This window comes from Crinia signifera, chromosome 9, assembly GCF_055691185.1.
Source record: "Crinia signifera chromosome 9, ASM5569118v1, whole genome shotgun sequence".
NCBI classification, from domain to species: Eukaryota; Metazoa; Chordata; class Amphibia; order Anura; family Myobatrachidae; genus Crinia; species Crinia signifera.
Window position 1 is genome coordinate 4,455,188 of NC_139225.1, and position 20,464 is coordinate 4,475,651.

At 47.1% G+C, this 20,464-nt stretch overlaps 1 protein-coding gene across 3 annotated transcripts in view; it reads right to left on the minus strand.

Moving 5' to 3' along the window:
• Positions 1 to 2,329: 2,329 nt before the first annotated feature.
• Positions 2,330 to 20,464, minus strand: part of SRPK3 (SRSF protein kinase 3) — a 45,247-nt gene continuing 27,112 nt past the window's right edge. Inside the window, exons 9-16 of one of the 3 annotated variants that reach the window (XM_083160956.1) lie at positions 19,290 to 19,321; positions 16,116 to 16,323; positions 11,794 to 12,051; positions 11,616 to 11,716; positions 11,249 to 11,356; positions 11,048 to 11,117; positions 8,197 to 8,289; positions 2,330 to 4,500 (exon numbers count right to left, since the gene is read on the minus strand). In XM_083160956.1, coding sequence (XP_083017082.1) covers positions 4,316 to 4,500; positions 8,197 to 8,289; positions 11,048 to 11,117; positions 11,249 to 11,356; positions 11,616 to 11,716; positions 11,794 to 12,051; positions 16,116 to 16,323; positions 19,290 to 19,321 — 1,055 coding nt within the window. In that variant the 3' untranslated portion in view covers positions 2,330 to 4,315. Of the gene's footprint in view, positions 4,501 to 8,196; positions 8,290 to 11,047; positions 11,118 to 11,248; positions 11,357 to 11,615; positions 11,717 to 11,793; positions 12,052 to 16,103; positions 16,324 to 19,289; positions 19,322 to 20,464 lie in introns of all 3 variants that reach the window. The other 2 variants (XM_083160954.1, XM_083160955.1) reach the window with 2 other exon arrangements.

The window sequence follows — 20,464 nt, forward strand, 5'->3', positions numbered from 1 at the left end:
TTTGGTGGTGGAATGAATGGTGGGTGCTATGTCGCATTAGCAAGACCCCCGAAGCACCAATACAGTGGAACCCCCCCACATGTGACCCCATTTTGGTCACCAGCTTTGGGAGGGGGGCTGGCGCTGCGGCTGGTGGGGGGTTGGGAGGGGTGCTGGCGCTGTGGCAGCCGGGTGGGTGGGAGGGAGGGGGGCTGCCGGGTGGGAGGGGGGGGGGGGCTGGCGATCGGTGGTGTACTTAACAGCACCGGTCACCACCGATCACTGTGTTACCGAGCGGCTTAGCCGCCGGTAACACAGAAAACGCTGCAATTGGCTGTTCACATTTGAACAGCCAATCGCAGCGATCGCCGCGAGGGGGGATGTCTGCTGTCAGGGACAGCAGACATCTCCAAACTGTCACCGCGTCTATAGACGCGGTGACAGTTTATAAAACCATGACGTATATATACGTCTTCGGTCGGGAAGTACCTCCCGACCATGACGTATATATACGTCATATGTCGGGAATATCTGTCTGGAAGCATATATATATATATATATATATATATATATATATATATATATATATATATATACACATACATATATATATATATATATATACATACACACACACACATATACATATATATATATATACACACACACATATACATATATATATACACATATACATACATATACACATATATATGTGTGTATATATATATATACACACATACATATATGTGTATATATATATATTTATATATATATATATTTCATTAGATCCATTTTATTATTTACTGCTGCTGCTGCAGCTTGCGGGGGGGGGTGGGATGGGGGAAGCGCTGCGTGCGCTGAGTCTGTTGCTGCTGGGGGAGCCGGGTGAGCCTGCTGTGCCCCGGAGCTGCCGGGTGAGTGCCGGGTGGGTGGGAGGGGGGTGCTGCTCATCGGTGGTGATCGGTGCTGCACCGATCACCACCGTTTTCTGTGTTACCGAGCGGCTTAGCCGCCGGTAACACAGGAAACGCTGTGATTGGCTGTTCAGATTTGAACAGCCAATCACAGCGATCGCCGACCGGGGGGGGGCACCCCTGCCCCCCCTGGGCGGCGAGGGGGGATGTCTGCTGTCAGGGACAGCAGACATCTCTTAACTGTCACCGCGTCTATAGACGCAGTGACAGTTAGAAGCCATGACGTACATGTACGTCAAATGTCGGGAAGTACTTCCCGACCATGACGTACATGTACGTCAAATGTCGGGAAGGGGTTAAAACCTTTAAATGAGGCCCATAAAAAGTAATTGTGGCCCTTATTCTGGTTCACTCGCAAAGGCAAATTCCTTCTGAAATGGGCAAAACCATGTGCACTGCAGGGGGGCACATGTAACATATGCAGAGAGCCCATATCGACCAAGTGACCTGTCAATCTAAGCCCATGTTGACCTTCTGGTGTGTCAACATTGATGCATGTCAACCTAGTGCCTGTATACCATATTTTATTTGATAAATTAGTATTGGTTAGTGGATGATACAGCTCCCAATATTATACTTTTTTGTCATGTTTGATAACCTCTCTGCATATTTTAGTAATTTTCCAGCGTTACTTATAGGGGTTTGCTGTCCATTTTCAGACAAGGGGGGGGGATCCAATGTGGGATTCAGACTGTTGGAATCCCTGGCCTTCGCAGCCAGCTCATCTGCAATGTTCCGCCTGTCGAGTGGTGAAAAGTGGGCGTGTCGGTGAAAATGGCTGTGGCTTGTCGAGAAACGGCCAAGAACCTGACAATCAATTTCCGTTTCTGACAAAACAGATCGGACTGGTTTTAAAGTCAGATCTGTTTTTTCAAAATCAGCCTTCTTGGATACGGCAGCATTGAATAACACCTGCCGTCTATTTCCCCTGTCGGAAATAGCGTCCGACATTAACTCCCCCCAAAGACCACGTTATCTGATACCAGACTACAACAAATGTGTGAAGGCAATGCACAGTGCGAGTGGCACTATCCATGCAGTCCTGTTCTACCCTGCTACATATAGAGATTGCTACATCGGCAGACTATACAACCAGCGTAGCCCGTCCAAGACGTTGTGCTGAGCAGCCTCTGACCTGGCAGAGTTCGGGTGCAGAGTTTTAGATCGTGCGTCAGACAGATGCTTTGGCTCATGTGTACTCATGTCCGCATTCGCCTATCACTTGTGTAAGATCGGTCCAGTCACGTACAACATCATTATCTGCCTAGGTAACAGCATTTCTCCAGTGTCATGTGTCACTGCTAATTACTGACAAGTGACTAATATGGCTCTTGCCGCTGACATCAGATGTGAAAATTAGATTCTGGATATGGTTACACATAAAGGTGAATTTAATCCTCTGTAAAACAAGACGAGATTATACCAGTCCCTGCAGCAACTATCACAAGTGTTCCTTCGTGTTTTTCACTTTCCTGACTTCATTCGGCAATACCTGCCCAGAGTATAGGCCCACTGGCTGCTTCTGGCACTTACGTTGGTCTGCCTGCTGCCCACACCTGAAACCAACATTTTATGGGTTGAATCAGCCAATCAGTTCACTAGGAACGAATGACATCACTATTCAATCCAGTGAGCTGAGACACTGAATAATGCAGACCGGAATATGGCTGCTTCCACAATGTGTCGGACAGGACCATCAACTTATTCACCTGCAGAACTCAATTTAAACTTGTGTCCGTCTATCGTCGTCGTATGTGTAATATATGTATGTAAGAATAAAATGTCACAACATCAAAATGGAACATCTGTAACAGTCTTCCACCCAACATTCCTACGACTGTGGGACAGGGGCCGGGGAAAAAATACAGAGCGATCTTCCCTAACCCATGTTCCAAATGATCCAACAGTATTGGGTGTGCCACTGAAAGAACTACCCTGGTGGACTAAGCATTGGCGCAGGGATTTTGATAATTATATTTATATGTAAGGAAGTATTCTGACAGCTGTATCTGGACATTGTAATTGGATCCCTTTATCAAAATGCTACTTATAGGAAAAGCCATTATTTAGGAGGAGGATTCGCTAGTACTATGACTATTGAGGGATGGATTAGTAATGACAGTGTGAGCAGTGAACTACACTGATGGCTGACTCCACAGCACACCTACAGGTTGTTGGGAGTACTGCAATACAAGCCTACAACAGAAAGGAATTGCACAGCTGACAATACTGTACACATGAAATGCATCTGCGAGATCCAAGTCCCGCACCTGACAGCGCAGCGGCAGATCACCATCGCGACCATCGGTCTCTACTTGCAATGTTAGCAGACCGCGGTCAGGCTGGCAGTAGGATCGGCACAGCTGACAGTGGGTCTGAGATTCCCACAAAACAAGGACTTCACTTATTTTGAAGAATGATGCCGGTCACCTACCTCAAACGCCACAGTAGGTAAATCATACTGCATCTGAGAGGAGGTTTTGAGCGATATCGAAAAAGGCCCATTGTGCACATACAAATTGGAATCCCTTAGCATTCACCGGGTTCATCTTTAGAGGCATCCCCGGAACTGGATGGCCACCGTAGACGTCGGGGGAACTGGTGAGTATGTAACATTTTCCAAAATCCATATTAATCCCATTTTGGAGAAAGGATACTCGACCTGTATTAACCAGAGACATTGCTGAGGTACTGGTTTGAGCGAATGCTTATTAGGCTTCATTCTCCTGAATATTAAACAACAAAACCAGATTCCATCACTGTGCAGGTGACAAGTCTATACATTACGGGCGTGGTATAGGGTTCCGACAGTCGGGACCGCGTCCGGCACCCTACATTACAGCCTGTACATTTCATCTGCTTTCTGTGCAGTCATCTGTTTTGTGGGCAATTTATGAATTCAGTGCAAACTAGTAACGCATAGATTAACGGGGTGCAAAGTGCATTATGCGATGGTGATGCCACCTATATTCTCGTATATATATATTGGTATATCTGACAAAATGGCCGCCTACACCAGGGGGGGGCAATGACGGTAAGTAGGGAGTTGTACATAATAAAAACGGCATGTTTAAAAAAAGAAAAGATTTGAACTTTCTTGACGAGGTTGGAAGCACTGTTGGAAAAAAAAATTAAAAAGACCCCATCATTTGTATTACCCATCATTTCTCTATGACTCCAAGATGATGGATAGGTGGCAAGTTAGTCTGTGTAGGCTCATACGGGCTGACCTTGGTTCACTAACCAGGAGTCTCCACCGAACGGTTAATATCCATCATCTGTAGAATCAGGTCCTGCGTATGGTAGATGTCCGCTCGCCAACGCCGCCCGCACAGAAGACACAGTATGTACAGCAGTGGTTAGGAGTTGAGCCAGGGGTGCTGCAGGCACTGTGCGGCTGTGGCCCTCTTTTCAGGAATAAACTCTAACATGGGGTTTAGAAAGTCAGAAAACTGGGTGGCTTCTTCCAGGGACCACTCGTACTTCTCCACAAGGACCTCAAACAGTCCCCAGTGCTTCAGGTTTTGTATGTGCCGAAGATCCCCTATAAAACAGGAAATATTGTATGGTCAGGGCCACAGTCCCAGCATGGCACAGGGAGAAGCAGAACAGTTCAAATCCTAACGGGAGAGTTTTACCTTTTTTTTTTTTAAAGTGGCAATCACTTTCATGGCAAAACCAACCTGGTTTTGCGGTGTAAATGAATGCCGCTTTAAAAAAAAAAAAAAAAAAGGGTAAACTCTCCCAAAACCTTTCACTTTGATTCTCACACCCGATTACATTTTGTCCAAAGTCTGAGAGCAAAATCTGCATTAATCCAGTTTAGCCTATTTGCATTCTGCTCATACTTGCCTACCTGCCCCTCTCCTTCAGGGAGACCATTCTATGTTCCTGGACTTCCCTGGTAATGTAGGATTGCCATCACCTGTGGGGAGCTGGGTAATTGATAAGAAAGGTGTCACCACAGGTGCTGGCAATCCTACATTACCAGGGAAGCCCAGGAGCAGAGCATTGTGTCCTCCTGGAGAGGGGCATACTGGGAGGTATGGATAATGTAGGATTGCCAGCACCTGTGGGGAGCTAGGTAACTGATAAGAAAGGTGTCACCACAGGTGACCACAGGTAACTTACCAGGGAAGCCCAGGAGCAGAGCATTGTGTCCTCCTGGAGAGGGGCATGCTGGGAGGTATGGATAATGTATGATTGCCAGCACCTGTGGGGAGCTAGGTTATTGATAAGAAAGGTGTCACCACAGGTGCTGGCAATCCTACATTACCAGGGAAGCCCAGGACCAGAGCATTGTGTCCTCCTGGAGAGGGGCATGCTGGGAGGTATGGATAATGTATGATTGCCAGCACCTGTGGGGAGCTAGGTAATTGATAAGAAAGGTGTCACCACAGGTGATGGCAATCATACATTACCAGGGAAGCCCAGGAGCAGAGCATTGTGTCCTCCTGGAGAGGGGCATGCTGGGAGGTATGGATAATGTAGGATTACCAGCACCTGTGGGGAGCTAGGTAATTGATAAGAAAGGTGTTACCACAGGTGCTGGCAATCCTACATTACCAGGGAAGTCCAGGAGCAGAGCATTTTCTCCCTGAAAGAGAGGGGCAGGTAGGCAAGTATGATTCAGCTAATTCCTAGTCCATAAACATGTAAATTTGGCTTTTCGGCCTGATTGGAAACAAATCACGTTGTCACACCCATGCTGGTGACCTAAGGAGACACATTTAGCTGCAAGGTCAGATCCTATAAGTTCCATTACTATCGATGGCTGATGATCAAGTACACATCCAAAGCTTCCACTCCGTTACTTTCCGGAAGCTGTGGGATTCCGTACAAATTTTAATACATCTTGGCCATCTTTTCCAGACATTGGACCAGTTAATTATGTAGCTTCCAAAGCGATCATACAGGATGAAATGTGTTGCCAAATTTAGATATTTAACCACTTAATATTTTTTACCAAAACGTCTCAGGAATCACATACTCTAGATCAGGGCTCGACAAACCCCGGGGGCCAGGTCGCCATGGCGACCAGATTCTGCGTCCTGGCGACCAGATTTTTGAGGGGAGGAAGCAGGATCTGGTCGTTGCCGGGTGTGTTTGTGGTAACAGCCGGGCAGAGTGGTGGACAACCCACCCCGGCTGCGTGAGAGCGGGTCCACCGCGACTATTTCAAAACACGAGAAGGCAGGGGCATGACTTAATTTACTATGCAGAGAAGTGAGAGTCGTGTTTTCCCTGAGCTCCTGCCTCTAAAGTCCCGCTCTGGGGTCCTGGTGTGCACTGAGAACCCCACTGCTACCATTTACCCGACCCACATTTAGCAGCAGCACTCACGGAGCTGGTGGACGCTGTCCAGAAGCCGGGGCTGTGTCCGTAATGCAGTGCGCCCAGTCTCCCCGGATCCTGAGCACATATTGCTTCCACAGCGGCCAACTACAGCAGCGCTGCTGACGCGGTGGCAGAGCGTCAGGAAGCCAAGGCACGCTTGTCACAGCTGCGTGCAGGAGACAGGAGATCCAGGGAGACTGGGCGCACCGCATTACGGACACAGCCAGGAGAGCGGGGCGCCTTCACAGAGCTAATGCCGGCATTTCAAAATACAGCATGCTTGCTGCACTGACCCTGTGTGAGCGTATACTATTGCAGGAGCTGCTCATTCTTCTATAAGGAAGGACATTGTTGCTGATATCGGCATTTGTATCTGGATCAATTGGAGGTAATATAACTGTCTATTTAAGAACTACAGGGACATTGTTGGCTTACACTAGTTTGGCCCAAAACACGCATATATTCACTCATTGGATGGCCTAAAGGTACTTGCCTTGAACTCAGCTGAGGTTGGGTTGCATATATATATATATATATTTATTTATTAAATAAATCAGCTTTCATTGACTACCTATTTAAAAAGGATCAAGAAACCTTATTTTTGATCATATAATTAATAGGTGGTATATGCAATAACCCTGTTCAGAGCAGCTGCAGCGGGCACAGTCTCGCCCTCCTGTCACACCAGCCGCCCGCAGCGCCTGACCCCTGCCTCCTCCTCCTATCAGAGGAGCGGAAGCGCGGACGGTCAGAGACTCCCCCTCCTGTCAAACCAGAAGCCCGCAGTTCCTGACCCCTGCCTCCCCCTCCTGTCAGACCAGTGGCTACCTACTTCTCATGCAGGGTCTCCACCAACTGCCAAAAGTCCCTCATCGGCATGCAGGTCTTTCTTTGCTTCTTGCTGCTGGATGAGTGGGGCTGCATGGCTTTCAGCATGCAACCCCTGGCATCAAGCATCAAACTCCATATCAATGAGCATGTAGGGTAAGCTCCACTTATGTGGGGTAATATGTAATAACCATGACTGCGTGTGGTATTATATGTAATTGGCAGTCCAGTGTTTAATAGAACGTGTAATGGGCATTATGGCACATGCAAATTTTGTGTGTGCGCCTTCGCCGCTCACTGTCCCTCTTATTAGTTTATCTGGCTTATAAATTTTCATTTTGGCTCCTAGATTTTAAATAAATTTGTCGAGCCCTGCTCTAGATACAATAAAGTCCTGGTCTTTATTTTGTAGCAGGTAAACAGCATAGGCAATTATGGTTACAGCATTGCAACATACAGGTATCACAGCATAGTACAAACTCCTCAGTATATTTCAGAGGTCCCTACATCCCTAGCCCACATCCCGGCCTATTACCTGGGTGGCTATTCCACCATAAGGAACCATTACCTCCTGCCCTGGAAACACTTATATCAGGAGAGCACAGGTGCTGCTAATCAGCCCAACCTTGATCACATCAGTTAGGAAACCTGGACTGGATCTCAAGTGGAAATACACTGCATCTGCCACAATATATTACACACACACACACACACACACACATATATACACACTTTTTTTATTCTTAAATATTGCATCATTAATTGTTTTCCCAGCCCCTGTTCCTCTATGAAGCCTCCTAGGATCCAGAGGAAAGGCAAGGGGGTGCATTTTAACATTTCCGCAGTGGCTGATAATGTACGCAGCTGTAGGATGGGGTTGTACTGCCAGGCTGCCCAGTAAGAAGTGAGGAGAGGAAACCGCTTCTGATGAGACCATGCCAGGTAAGCGGTTAAGTAATCAAACTTTTTTTTTTTAAACAAAAATGGACGAGCAGCCATCTATAAATAACACATCGTGTGTGACTCATTGGCTGCTCTGTAACACAGAATGCTTCAGGTTAATGCAGGCACTTACCTCTTCTTGTGAAGTACTCTCTGGAGTAACGTCCTGAAAGTGCAAAGTGTGGAGGAATATCTCCTAGAAGCTCGATGATGTGTGCAATGTGATCTGCAACAGGAAGCGGACAGTCACATGGAAATAATAACAATGATGTCAGCAATGTGATCTGCAACGGGAAGCGGACGGTCACATGGAAATAATAACAATGATGTCAGCAATGTGACCTGCAACGGGAAGCGGACAGTCACATAGAAATAATAACAATGATGTCAGCAATGTGATCTGCAACAGGAAGCGGACAGTCACATAGAAATAATAACAATGATGTCAGCAATGTGATCTGCAACAGGAAGCGGACAGTCACATAGAAATAATAACAATGATGTCAGCAATGTGACCTGCAACGGGAAGCGGACAGTCACATAGAAATAATAACAATGATGTCAGCAATGTGATCTGCAACAGGAAGCGGACAGTCACATAGAAATAATAACAATGATGTCAGCAATGTGATCTGCAACAGGAAGCGGACAGTCACATAGAAATAATAACAATGATGTCAGCAATGTGACCTGCAACGGGAAGCGGACAGTCACATAGAAATAATAACAATGATTTCAGCAATGTGACCTGTAACGGGAAGCGGACAGTCACATAGAAATAATAACAATGATGTCAGCAATGTGACCTGCAACGAAAAGCAGACAGTCACATGGAAATAATAACAATGATGTCAGCAATGTGACCTGCAACGGGAAGCGGACAGTCACATGGAAATAATAACAATGATGTCAGCAATGTGACCTGCAACGGGAACGGACAGTCACATAGAAATAATAACAATGATGTGTGCAATGTGACCTGCAACGAAAAGCAGACAGTCACATGGAAATAATAACAATGATGTCAGCAATGTGACCTGCAACGGGAAGCGGACAGTCACATGGAAATAATAACAATGATGTCAGCAATGTGACCTGCAATGTGACCTGCAACGGGAAGCGGACAGTCACATAGAAATAACAACAATGATGTGTGCAATGTGACCTGCAACGGGAAGCGGACAGTCACATGGAAATAATAACAATGATGTGTGCAATGTGACCTGCAACGGGAAGCGGACAGTCACATGGAAATAATAACAATGATGTGTGCAATGTGATCTGCAACGGGAAGCGGACAGTCACATGGAAATAATAACAATGATGTGTGCAATGTGACCTGCAACGGGAAGCGGACAGTCACATGGAAATAATAACAATGATGTGTGCAATGTGACCTGCAACGGGAAGCGGACAGTCACATGGAAATAATTACAATGATGCGTGCAATGTGATCTGCAACGGGAAGCAGACAGTCACATGGAAATAATAACAATGATATCAGCAATGTGATCTGCAACGGGAAGCAGACAGTCACATGGAAATAATAACAATGATGTCAGCAATGTGATCTGTAACGGGAAGCGGACAGTCACATAGAAATAATAACAATGATGTGTGCAATGTGATCTGCAACGGGAAGCGGACAGTCACATAGAAATAATAACAATGATGTCAGCAATGTGACCTGCAACGGGAAGCGGACAGTCACATGGAAATAATAACAATGATGTGTGCAATGTGGCCTGCAACGGGAAGCGGACAGTCACATGGAAATAATAACAATGCAATTGAACAAGAGTTATTGTTAGGGTCTCTCCAGACTGAATTTCAGCTGCGTAGCGGACACAGAGGCTGATTCAGCATGGATTGCTAAATCAGGAATTCACATATTATATTATATAATAGACCGTTTGTGCATGCGTGAGTGGAAATATCGACAGAAAATGCGTATGGGTGGTAAACGCAATCCCCTCCCAGTTTGACTGGCAGGAAGCTGGTATAAACCTGACATTTACTAGGAGTGGTTGGAGAAATGCAGTCATGCCCAGATATTTTTTAGGAGGGTCTGTGAGGTCAGTGATGACCACTTCCACCCGCAGCATAGTGGAAGCCTCCGATCTACTCACATTTCCACAGATGTCACAAACGGTTAGATGGTTCGGGAATAGCATATGGATTTGCGAGTGCATTGCGATTCTCTTGCAATTTAGCAAGGGGCATTATTTATCTCCACTGTGAATTCATACATTAGAGATCCATGCTGAATTAGCCCCACAGCCTGAGGTATGCACCTCCCTCCGGAACTCAGCACTACAACTGCCAGCATCCTGAGAGATGGCCTAGTCTGCTGTGTAGTGCCTAATTCAGTACAGCCATCAATGAGGATGCCCCTAACTGACCATGCTTTAATAGTGAAGCAGAGAACCAGGTTCCCATCCTGAAAGCCATCATCAAGGGCTTCCATGTCCCCCTGCTCCAATACCAAGAGACCGGTGCACAGTCAGTGCTGCAGTGACACCAACAAAGCCAATGGTGAATACATTACACTATATTCCTCTGCTACTGTCAGATCATCTATGTATAAAAGGCTAACTGCTCCTCTAGGAGGTAAAGGGCTTCCAGTGGCCACTAGAGGCCATTAGCTGGACCAAATTGCTCCTTTGTGGGCTAAAAACTGTCACAGCTCAAAGTGCAAATGAATACGGTCACAGCTCAAAGTGAAAGTACATTGCAGCAGCCGTCATTTTGACAGGGTTTTAACTAGTCAGTAATAAGAGGACATGTTAAAGTTATATTGACTTATGTTTAATTTTACCCACAATGATTTTTTGTTTTTTAAAGGCACTTTTTGAATGTATTATTATCCTGGCCTGTGTGTGACATTTCGGCTCTTAATTTCATTAAGAATATTTCTTGCCATTTATAACATGCTATTATACAAGGCTGTAATTCCACGTATACTATGTTTGCATCGGACATACCTTCATCACGTGTGTAATCTTCCCCTGAGTGAGGTTCGAACAGGTAATCCCCTGTCGCCAGCTCAAAAGCCTGTGTGAGAAGTAGATGTAATCGCTGGGTTATCATACGGATTTGGAGCTTCCTTGGAAGCCCTCCAGCATTACTAACGCTCCAGTGTGAGCTCAGCGCAGCGTATACCCCCAAGTGGTCATGTGACTTACCATACAAGCAGTGCTCCAAATATCCGCAGGCGTCCCGTAACCTGCACCAATCAGAACCTCCAAGGCCCGGTATTGCCGTGTCTGAATGTCATCGGTGAAATGTTTGTGCTGAGGACAGAGAGCAACAGCCTATCCTGGTTACTTATATATTCTCTGATTGGTCACCGTTATTGTTCTAAGTCCTGTTTATTACGCACCATTTAGACCAGGCTAGGGCCCTCCAGCTGTTGTGAAACTACAAGTCCCAGCATGCCTTGCCACAGTTTTGCTATTAGGGAATACTAAAAACTATGGCAAGGCATGCTGGGATGTGTAGTTCCACAACAGCTGGAGGGCCACAGTTTAGCCCTTTCACCAAGATACTCACCACCCAGCATGCATTCCCCAAATCTGCAATCTTCACTGCAATTTTGTCAGCATTTTGTGGATCCAGAGGGTTGACCAGGAAATCTGCGGCTTTGAATGACACTGTAAGGGAAGGGAAGCTTTTAGGATCAGGCCTATAACAGACACTGCATAGATTTACAGGCCTGTGCTATTCTTACAGTCCAGAGACAGAACTCCTCCTCTCTCCCGTTCTCCGGAGAACCCAGATACAGCAGAGCCGGAGGTGACAGAGAAGGCCGAGCTGGAGAAGCCAGAGGTGTGAGTGTCCGGACTGGCACATCGTGGTCCAGCGCCAAAACCATTGCAGTTCTCATACATGCTGGAGGATTGAGGGCTCTGGGCGAGATAGGTGGTACCCCCACTTCCTAAGGAGGAGTCCGCACCCTCACTGTCCGCAGGGACGCATGGGATAGGATCTGATTATGGTAGAAAAAAAAAAAAGATTTTATAATGCAGCATTTCCAGATCCATGAAATAAATCAGCATTAAGCACGCATTGCAGATACATATCATTAGGGTTAAATGTAGATCCCATGCAGTAGATGTTTTGGCTGACGGGACATACCATATGAGCCGGGAGGGCAAGGGAGCACGAAAGTTTCCAACAGGACACCCATAGTGCTTCAATCGCCACACCCATTGTCTCTCTCCGATCACCACCCTTTACTAGAAGGAATAGATGGTGGCGTGGATTGTCCACGACCTTGCTGCTGCCACCGCAGGTCACATGGTATCTTCCACCGACCTTGCTGCTGCCACCGCCATTGCACGTCACATGGTATGTTCCACTGGTCACTTCGTCCAAAGCTACAACCACAGCCTGGGAACTAGGTGCTACCATATCATTAGGCTCAAGGAGCGGAAAATGGGTGGGCAGTATCCAGGCGGGTGGATCACAAGGCCAAGAGTCCGTAGGTCAACTCAATATTGTAAATATGCACGTGGTTGACCTACAGTAGTCAAAAGGTCGACAGGGTCAAAGGTCAACATGGAACGGTCAATTTTTTTTCGATCTTTGTCATGTTGTATGTGCACTGCTTCGCTCACTATGCTGTGGGCAAGGCGCCTCCCTCCGCTACCGATGTGCTCAGCACAGCTTACTATTCGTAGTCCGCCGTAAAGGATGGAAAAGTGCCCAAACACCACTGCGGTGTACCACCCAAACCCTTCAGCTGCCCGGGTCCTCCCCGGACGGCAGGATCGCATGCGATACATCGCATGCAGTTCTTTCACATGTAATGTATCCCATGGCTTCTATCTTTTCCTTTTACAGACATGTTTTACCCATAAGGACATGATTGATAATCATCTAGTCCTCAAAAGGTCCTAACATCTGAAAAGTAAAAAGTATTTGAGGCCTCAAAAGCAGTCATACGACTAAACTACAATCAAGGCCTCGAGAATATTCTGGAACACAGGAAATATCTGTAATGTGGGTTTTGTGTTTAAGTATAAAATGTATAGAGAAAAAAAAAACCAACAAGTCCCAACAAAAACACATTGCCAACAACACACACATACGCCTACTCTACCGAAACAGATGGGAGGCTCCCAAATATCTATCAAGTATCCCGCAGCTGCCCCCCATCCGCAAGGTGCACTTTCCGTTAATGTGAGAGGACTGATGAGGTGATTAGCATTGAATCACGCCAAGAATGTCAGGTTGCTCTCATAAACACACACACACACCATACACACATACAAGTCATACACAGGCACACACATAAAACATAAACCAGCAAACACCACAACAAGCAGCATCAGTGTTGCTAGGCTGCGCCACCCTCTACCACACACTGCAGAAGGGACCCCACCTCCCCCTGCAGCCATAGGCTCCCGCCTCTTCCCTGCAGCCATAGGCTCCCGCCTCTTCCCAGCAGCCACACGCCCCCGCCTGCATCCACAGTCCCACCTCCTCCCTGCAGCCATACACCCACCTCCCCCTGCAGCCATGGGCCCCCGCCTCCTCCCTGCAGCCATAGGCCCGCCTCCTCCCTGCAGCCATAGGCGCCCGCCTCCTCCCTGCAGCCATAGGCGCCCGCCTCCTCCCTGCAGCCATAGGCGCCCGCCTCCTCCCTGCAGCCATAGGCGCCCACCTCTTCCCTACAGCCATAGGTCCACCTCTTCCCTGCAGCCACACGCCAACGCCTCCTCCTGCAGCCATAGGCCCACCTTTTCCCTGCAGCCATTTGCCCGCCTCCTCCTGCAGCCATAGGCCCACCTCTTCCCTGCAGCCACACGCCAACGCCTCCTCCTGCAGCCATAGGCCCACCTCTTCCCTGCAGCCATCTGCCCGCCTCCTCCTGCAGCCCAACATGCAGTCTCCTCCCTGCAGGTCATCTCCCAATCAATACTGACAAGATGGGCCCATATCATGATGTTATCAAAGTCATACTTCTTGTAAGCAATGCATAGCCTTCCAGAGGGCTGTGTGCAGCGTATGATTATATGATGCTCAGCATTGAGGTCAAACGCATCCAATCTAGTCGCATACAGGTCAGATCATGTGGTCCTTTCTGTGGATGCCTTGTAATATTCCATGTGTATAGTTTGTGTAACCTCACAGATGGCCCTGCAGACGCTGCACAGATGAGTGCCCTGTGTGTCCAGCAGCTGATGTGAGGAGGTGAGGAGCAGCAGGATAACGGACACTGTGTGTGTGTCCAGCAGCTGATGTGAGGAGGTGGGGAGCAGCAGGATAACGGACACTGTGTGTGTGTGTGTCCAGCAGCTGATGTGAGGAGCAGCAGGATAAAGGACACTGTGTGTGTGTGTGTGTGTGTGTGTCTCCAGCAGCTGATGTGAGGATGTGGGGAGCAGCAGCAGGATAACGGACACTGTGTGTGTGTGTGTGTGTGTGTGTGTGTGTCCAGCAGCTGATGTAAGGAGGTGAGGAGCAGCAGGATAACGGACACTGTGTGTGTGTGTGTGTGTGTGTGTGTGTGTGTGTCCAGCAGCTGATGTGAGGAGGTGGGGAGCAGCAGGATAACGGACACTGTGTGTGTTCTCTTTCTCTTCTATACAATGACCTGCACTGGGCGATCTGTGACTTCACAGTGGTCATGTGCCCCTCTCTAGAATCAAATCTCTCACTTGATTTTTAGGATTTGTTTTGAACTTAATTTTTACCTCATACAGATGTGTTCTCATACATTTAGCCGCCATACACCACACAGCGTGACATGACTGGTACAAGTAAGCTGCCAGGTCCCGTGTAATGTGTCTCAGTCAAAATATTAGGTTGCTAGACACACCAGGAGACTGTGCATATGTGACACCTGTATATCTGTGCAACTGAGTCTGCATAAGGAGGCCAATAGAACTTATACTGGCATAAAATGCAGCGGCTACATGGTAGCACTTCCTGTACAGATTCAGAGACTCTGGCGGTTATTCTGGTTGAGTCGCAAGGCTGCGAGTCCACCAATCCCTTGGCCGACACCCATTCGCAAGGGCGATTCCCTCGCAGGGCCTGCGCAGCCTATGGGGATCCACCCACATCATTCGATGGTCAGCGATCATCGAATGATGTCAAAGGTGCACGCATATAAAGGTGACTCTCAATCACTTACATATGCGTGGACGCTCCGGAGGAAGTGGGCGGGCCCCCACACCATCACCGCCCCGGCAGGCGCACACCATTGGACCCCTTGTGAACTAAGGGGTCCGAACGAACGGACCAGAATAAGGTCCTCAGTCACAAACCGATATATGCGTCATATGTAATTTATCAGCACAGTCTCCTGGGGGGTTCCAGTCGCCTCGCAATGTTAAAAAAAAACAAAAAAAAACAAACAAAAAAACTTCACAATTGAATTATTATTCTTTGTTTTTGAGAACTTTGTGGGAGGGTTCGGAATATCTTCCTTTGACCGGACGAGTTACACGGTATTTAGTGGATCAGTGCCAAAATATCCGATTTACAGGCAGGTGCAGCGGCAACAAAATGTCTACCCCTGCGCTCGCCATGCCTCGCTGCGCTCTGCCCACCGTTATATTCTCCCGCTATGCCCACTGGGATGGTGAAGTATAAACAAGTCCGTTTATAAAAAATAAAAAAAAAATAATCTCGACCTTCTGCTTGTGTTGACCTAAAGCATGTCAACCAAAAGTGTTTGACCTACTGACTGTCAACCAAGACATTGTCAACCGAATGACCGCATACCGCCCATTTTTCCATACGTTTAACCCTTTGAGTGCCAAGTGACTTTTTCAAAATTGGTGTGAAAATTGCCCAGCAACCATTGTTACCCATCATAACGACCGGTAACGTCACCTTATATAGGAAATATCATCTGGTTTTACGCAACAATGTTTATTTGAATTTATATAACACATGTGAGCGACGCTGGTGTTGTTAGTTGATATTTTGCATATCTCTCTCAGATGTTGGCACTCTAAGGGTTAATGAAATAACAGATTGTTCTTTTACATACACACAGAGGATACGGTAGTGACACACACTCACACTCACTCTTGCCTGCAGGATGGTGGTTGCCGGGACATCCCCAGGGCTGCTCCTCTTGTGTCTGCTGACACTGGTCCGGTACAGGGCTTCCAGCACAGCCGTTGCTAGGTCCTAGCTCCTCCATGTTGTGAATGTCCCGCAGTCGCTCTTCCAGCAGTTTGTGTTGTCTCTTTTGTTGCCTTTTTAACTTTTTCTTCTTGTTTTTGGAGACTTTCCCATTCTACGGGAAATGAGTGAGCGACGTTTAGCTGTACTGAATTCGGGACGTAAAACGGGTACGAAGGGTTTGTATGGTAACCAACAGGAGTCAAGCTTTCATTTATTTATTATAACTGGGAAAATGAAAGCAGATGTCCGATTGGTTGCTTTTGGCAATATCAACTTTTACATACTTCTCTGCGGAAGAGGTTTGACACATGAGAACTAACAGCCGGGGAGCGGTATTAGTAAGAGAATGAAACAAGTCAGGAGGGGACATAGACAGTGGGGACATTTACTAAGATGGGGGTTCTATTTCACATGGACAACCAATCAGAATCTACTTTATTTAGCACCTTCTAGAACAGTGGTTCTCAACCTCGGTCCTCAGGACCCCCACACAGTTCACGTTTACCCAGTCACCTGTGCGTTTTAAAAATGTGACAGTTGGTGATACAGAGGGCAGCTGCTGCTGCTGACCTGTGCACTGTGTGGGGGTCCTCCTGAGGACCGGGGTTGAGAACCGCTGTTCTAGAAGATAATAGACAGGATCTGATTGGTTGCCCATGTGAAACAGAACCAGCATCTTAGTACATTTCCCCCAATGTGAGGTAACCACTAGGGGTTCAGATGTAACAAGCTTTAAACAGTGATAAAATGGAGAGGGATAAACAGCTAGCCAATCAGCTCCTACCTGCCATGTCACAGGCTGGGTTTGAAGAATGACAGGTAGGAGCTGATTGGCTGGCTGTTTATCACTCTCCATGTTATCACTTTTTGAAGCTTGATACATCTGGCCCATAACAAACAACAAATATGCATGAGCATCACACACACACACACGTAATCATAACAGGGGTGACACACAACCACAACACACTGCATCCGTTACAAACTGAGCAACCCAAATTGTGGACCAAACGTTACCGCAGCCTCATTTGCTGATAATTCTGAATTATAGTTGTCTGACGTCACAGTCTTTGGTATCAAAAACAATTTGATTCGTCGCTGATCCCTTGAAGTGGAAATTTTATAAAAAAACAAAAAACGAGGCTTGACACGCCCAGAAAAGGGCGTGGTTACGGACGGAGGTAAGTGAATGGGCGTTACGATGGAGCCACAAACAGTATGAAGCTCAATCACCTGATGTCAGCTCCCGCCCATCTAAGGTTACCTCAGAGCCACCTCAGATGTGCGTGTCTGGCCTGGCATTTGGCAGGTGGGGTTTGGTGGACTCGCAAGACTGTGAATTTGCAGCCTTGTGAGTCAGCCAGAATAACCCCCAGAGTGCGGACATGTAATGCTGAGAGACAACACAGACTAATTCGCAGTCTGCCAACTGACCATGAATTGCCCATTCTGTGTTTCGGATCATTCGTCTTTCTCCCTTTGTATCTCAGAAGCCGCTAATGAAAGTCACCCCACAAGATATGGAGGATAAACATACACTGTTCCCTCCTAGAATGAATGGGGCCTGCTGTATTTACTAAGAAGATGTAGTAGAACTAACACTATTGTACAGGTTTGCTTGCATCTATAATAGATCCACTGTACTACTGGTGATTTAGACAAGCAATCACTGAATACAGTATCTCAGCAGTGTGCAGTCTGTGCGCAGCCCAGGAGTTATTGGGGGGCTGGGATAGAAACAGGCTGCTCAGGGCCGGAATCGAGGTCACATGACTTACCATAAAACGCCTGCGTTTTGCCTGACACTCCCAGAAACCGTCTGATTACCACCCCCCCAAACGCCGGCTTTCTGCCAATCAACTTGCATAGTACGGCCAGTGTTTAAAAAAAGCTGGATTGTATCGCATTAACAGCCTCGCGTATGTGTAATTCGCCCGGCCTGCAAATTTGCAGCCATTCAATCAGGTCTGAATTAGGCCCTATGTTAAGGAATTTAGTGGTAGATGTATGAGGCAGTGATAAGGGAGGAGAAGTGATAAAGTGCCTGGTACTTTATCACCGGCCAATCAGCTCCTGACAAGTTACAGGCTGGGTTTAAAAAGGGTCAGGAGCTGATTGGCCGGTGATAAGTACAGTACCAGGCACTCTATCACTTCTTCATACATCTGCCCCTTAGAGCCTAATTCAGGGATGTACAGAAATTTGATGTCCATGTACATTTCCAGTGTTTTTACATCTGCAATGAGCAGACAGGGTGTGGATCATTGGATAGACAGTGTCTAGGTCGACATGAGTCTTACAGTTTTTGATGTCAATGTCAACACCTGTCAACACAGACCACCAATTAGCGCAGCGCTTGGCTCGCCCTGCTCCACTACCACTGCGCTCTGCAGACATTCCCGATGCCAACTGGGGCCAATGTGGATGTTACAGTATGAAAAATATCCAAAAAAAAACTTATTAAAAGAAAAGAATAAATCAAAAAAATTTGGGAAATCACAGGTCATCCTTTGCCATATTGACCTTTTCTCAAGGTCAGGACTTTTTTTTTGTCAGTCGACCTACAGTATTATCTGGATCCCGGTCAGATATAGGTCTACCCCACGTGCCGCGGGATGATTGCCCTGCTGCTGGCATTTGGGAGCAGCAACAGGAAGCTTCCCAGAGAATAGAGGCGTACGGACCCCACTTTCTGGGCATGTCCGAGCCAGTGACTCTGTGCTTGGATGCAGCTTTGGTGGCCCTGGTCATTTCCTGGCCGTCCTGAAGTGCGACGCAGATAACCAATGTACACGCAGATGACGCAATGCATAATTCCTGGATCAAACGTTTAGGTTTCATCTATTAGGACAGAGACTCATCTTGCATGTGCTGTTTAGGCTCTGTCTGTGGTATCAATCATTCACTTTACCGACTGAAATGATGAACCATTGAGGACTGGCGTGACGGTGTCCTATAATTAATACAAATACCAGCGTTCGCATTGTAGGTAGTAAGGAAACGATTGGTCCACAATAAGGAAGCCCATTTTGCATGAAACCAAAAGAAGCACTGAGCAGGCTCGGCCTGTGCACTTACCATGTTGTGGTGTGAAGGGGGTGCAGAGCTGACTGATTTTACCCAGCAAAAGGAGAGCAGAGAGGAGCAAGATTTAGGAAGACACAAAGAAACACACCCTTAGCCCACAGTCTTGGAGAACAACACATGATTATCGTGGTGTGGGAGAATGCAGCTGTTGGCAGTCAGTGCTCGTATATCAGGTGCTAATATGTTGGCAGGGCTCTGTGCTATTAGTACCAGGACAGCATTAGGAGCTAGGTCATTGAAGTAATAGAGAGAGAGGGAGCTTAGCACCAGTGCCGTCAGATGTACGAGACTGCAGTAATGGAATACGAGAGAGAGAGAGAGAGAGAGAGAGAGAGAGAGAGAGAGAGAGAGAGAGAGAGAGAGAGAGAGAGAGAGAGAGAGAGAGAGAGAGAGAGAGAGAGAGAGAGAGAGAGAGAGAGAGAGAGAGAGAGCTAAGCACAAGTGCCATCAGATGTACGAGACTGCAGTAATGGAATACTATAGAGAGAGAGAGGGAGCTAAGCACAAGTGCCGTCAGATGTACGAGACTGCAGTAATGGAATACTATAGAGAGAGAGGGAGCTAAGCACAAGTGCCGTCAGATGTACGAGACTGCAGTAATGGAATACTATAGAGAGAGAGAGGGAGCTAAGCACAAGTGCCGTCAGATGTACGAGACTGCAGTAATGGAATACTATAGAGAGAGAGAGGGAGCTAAGCACAAGTGCCGTCAGATGTACGAGACTGCAGTAATGGAATACTATAGAGAGAGAGAGAGAGAGAGGGAGCTAAGCACAAGTGCTGTCAGATGTACGAGACTGCAGTAATGGAATACTATAGAGAGAGAGAGAGAGGGAGGGAGCTAAGCACAAGTGCCGTCAGATGTACCAGACTGCAGTAATGGAATACTATAGAGAGAGAGAGGGAGCGAAGCACAAGTGCCGTCAGATGTACCAGACTGCAGTAATGGAATACTACAGTATAGAGAAAGAGGGAGCTAAGCACCAGTGCCGTCAGATGTACGAGACTGCAGTAATGGAATACTATAGTACGAGACTGCAGTAATGGAATACTATAGAGAGAGAGGGAGCGAAGCACAAGTGCCGTCAGATGTACCAGACTGCAGTAATGGAATACTACAGTATAGAGAAAGAGGGAGCTAAGCACCAGTGCCGTCAGATGTACGA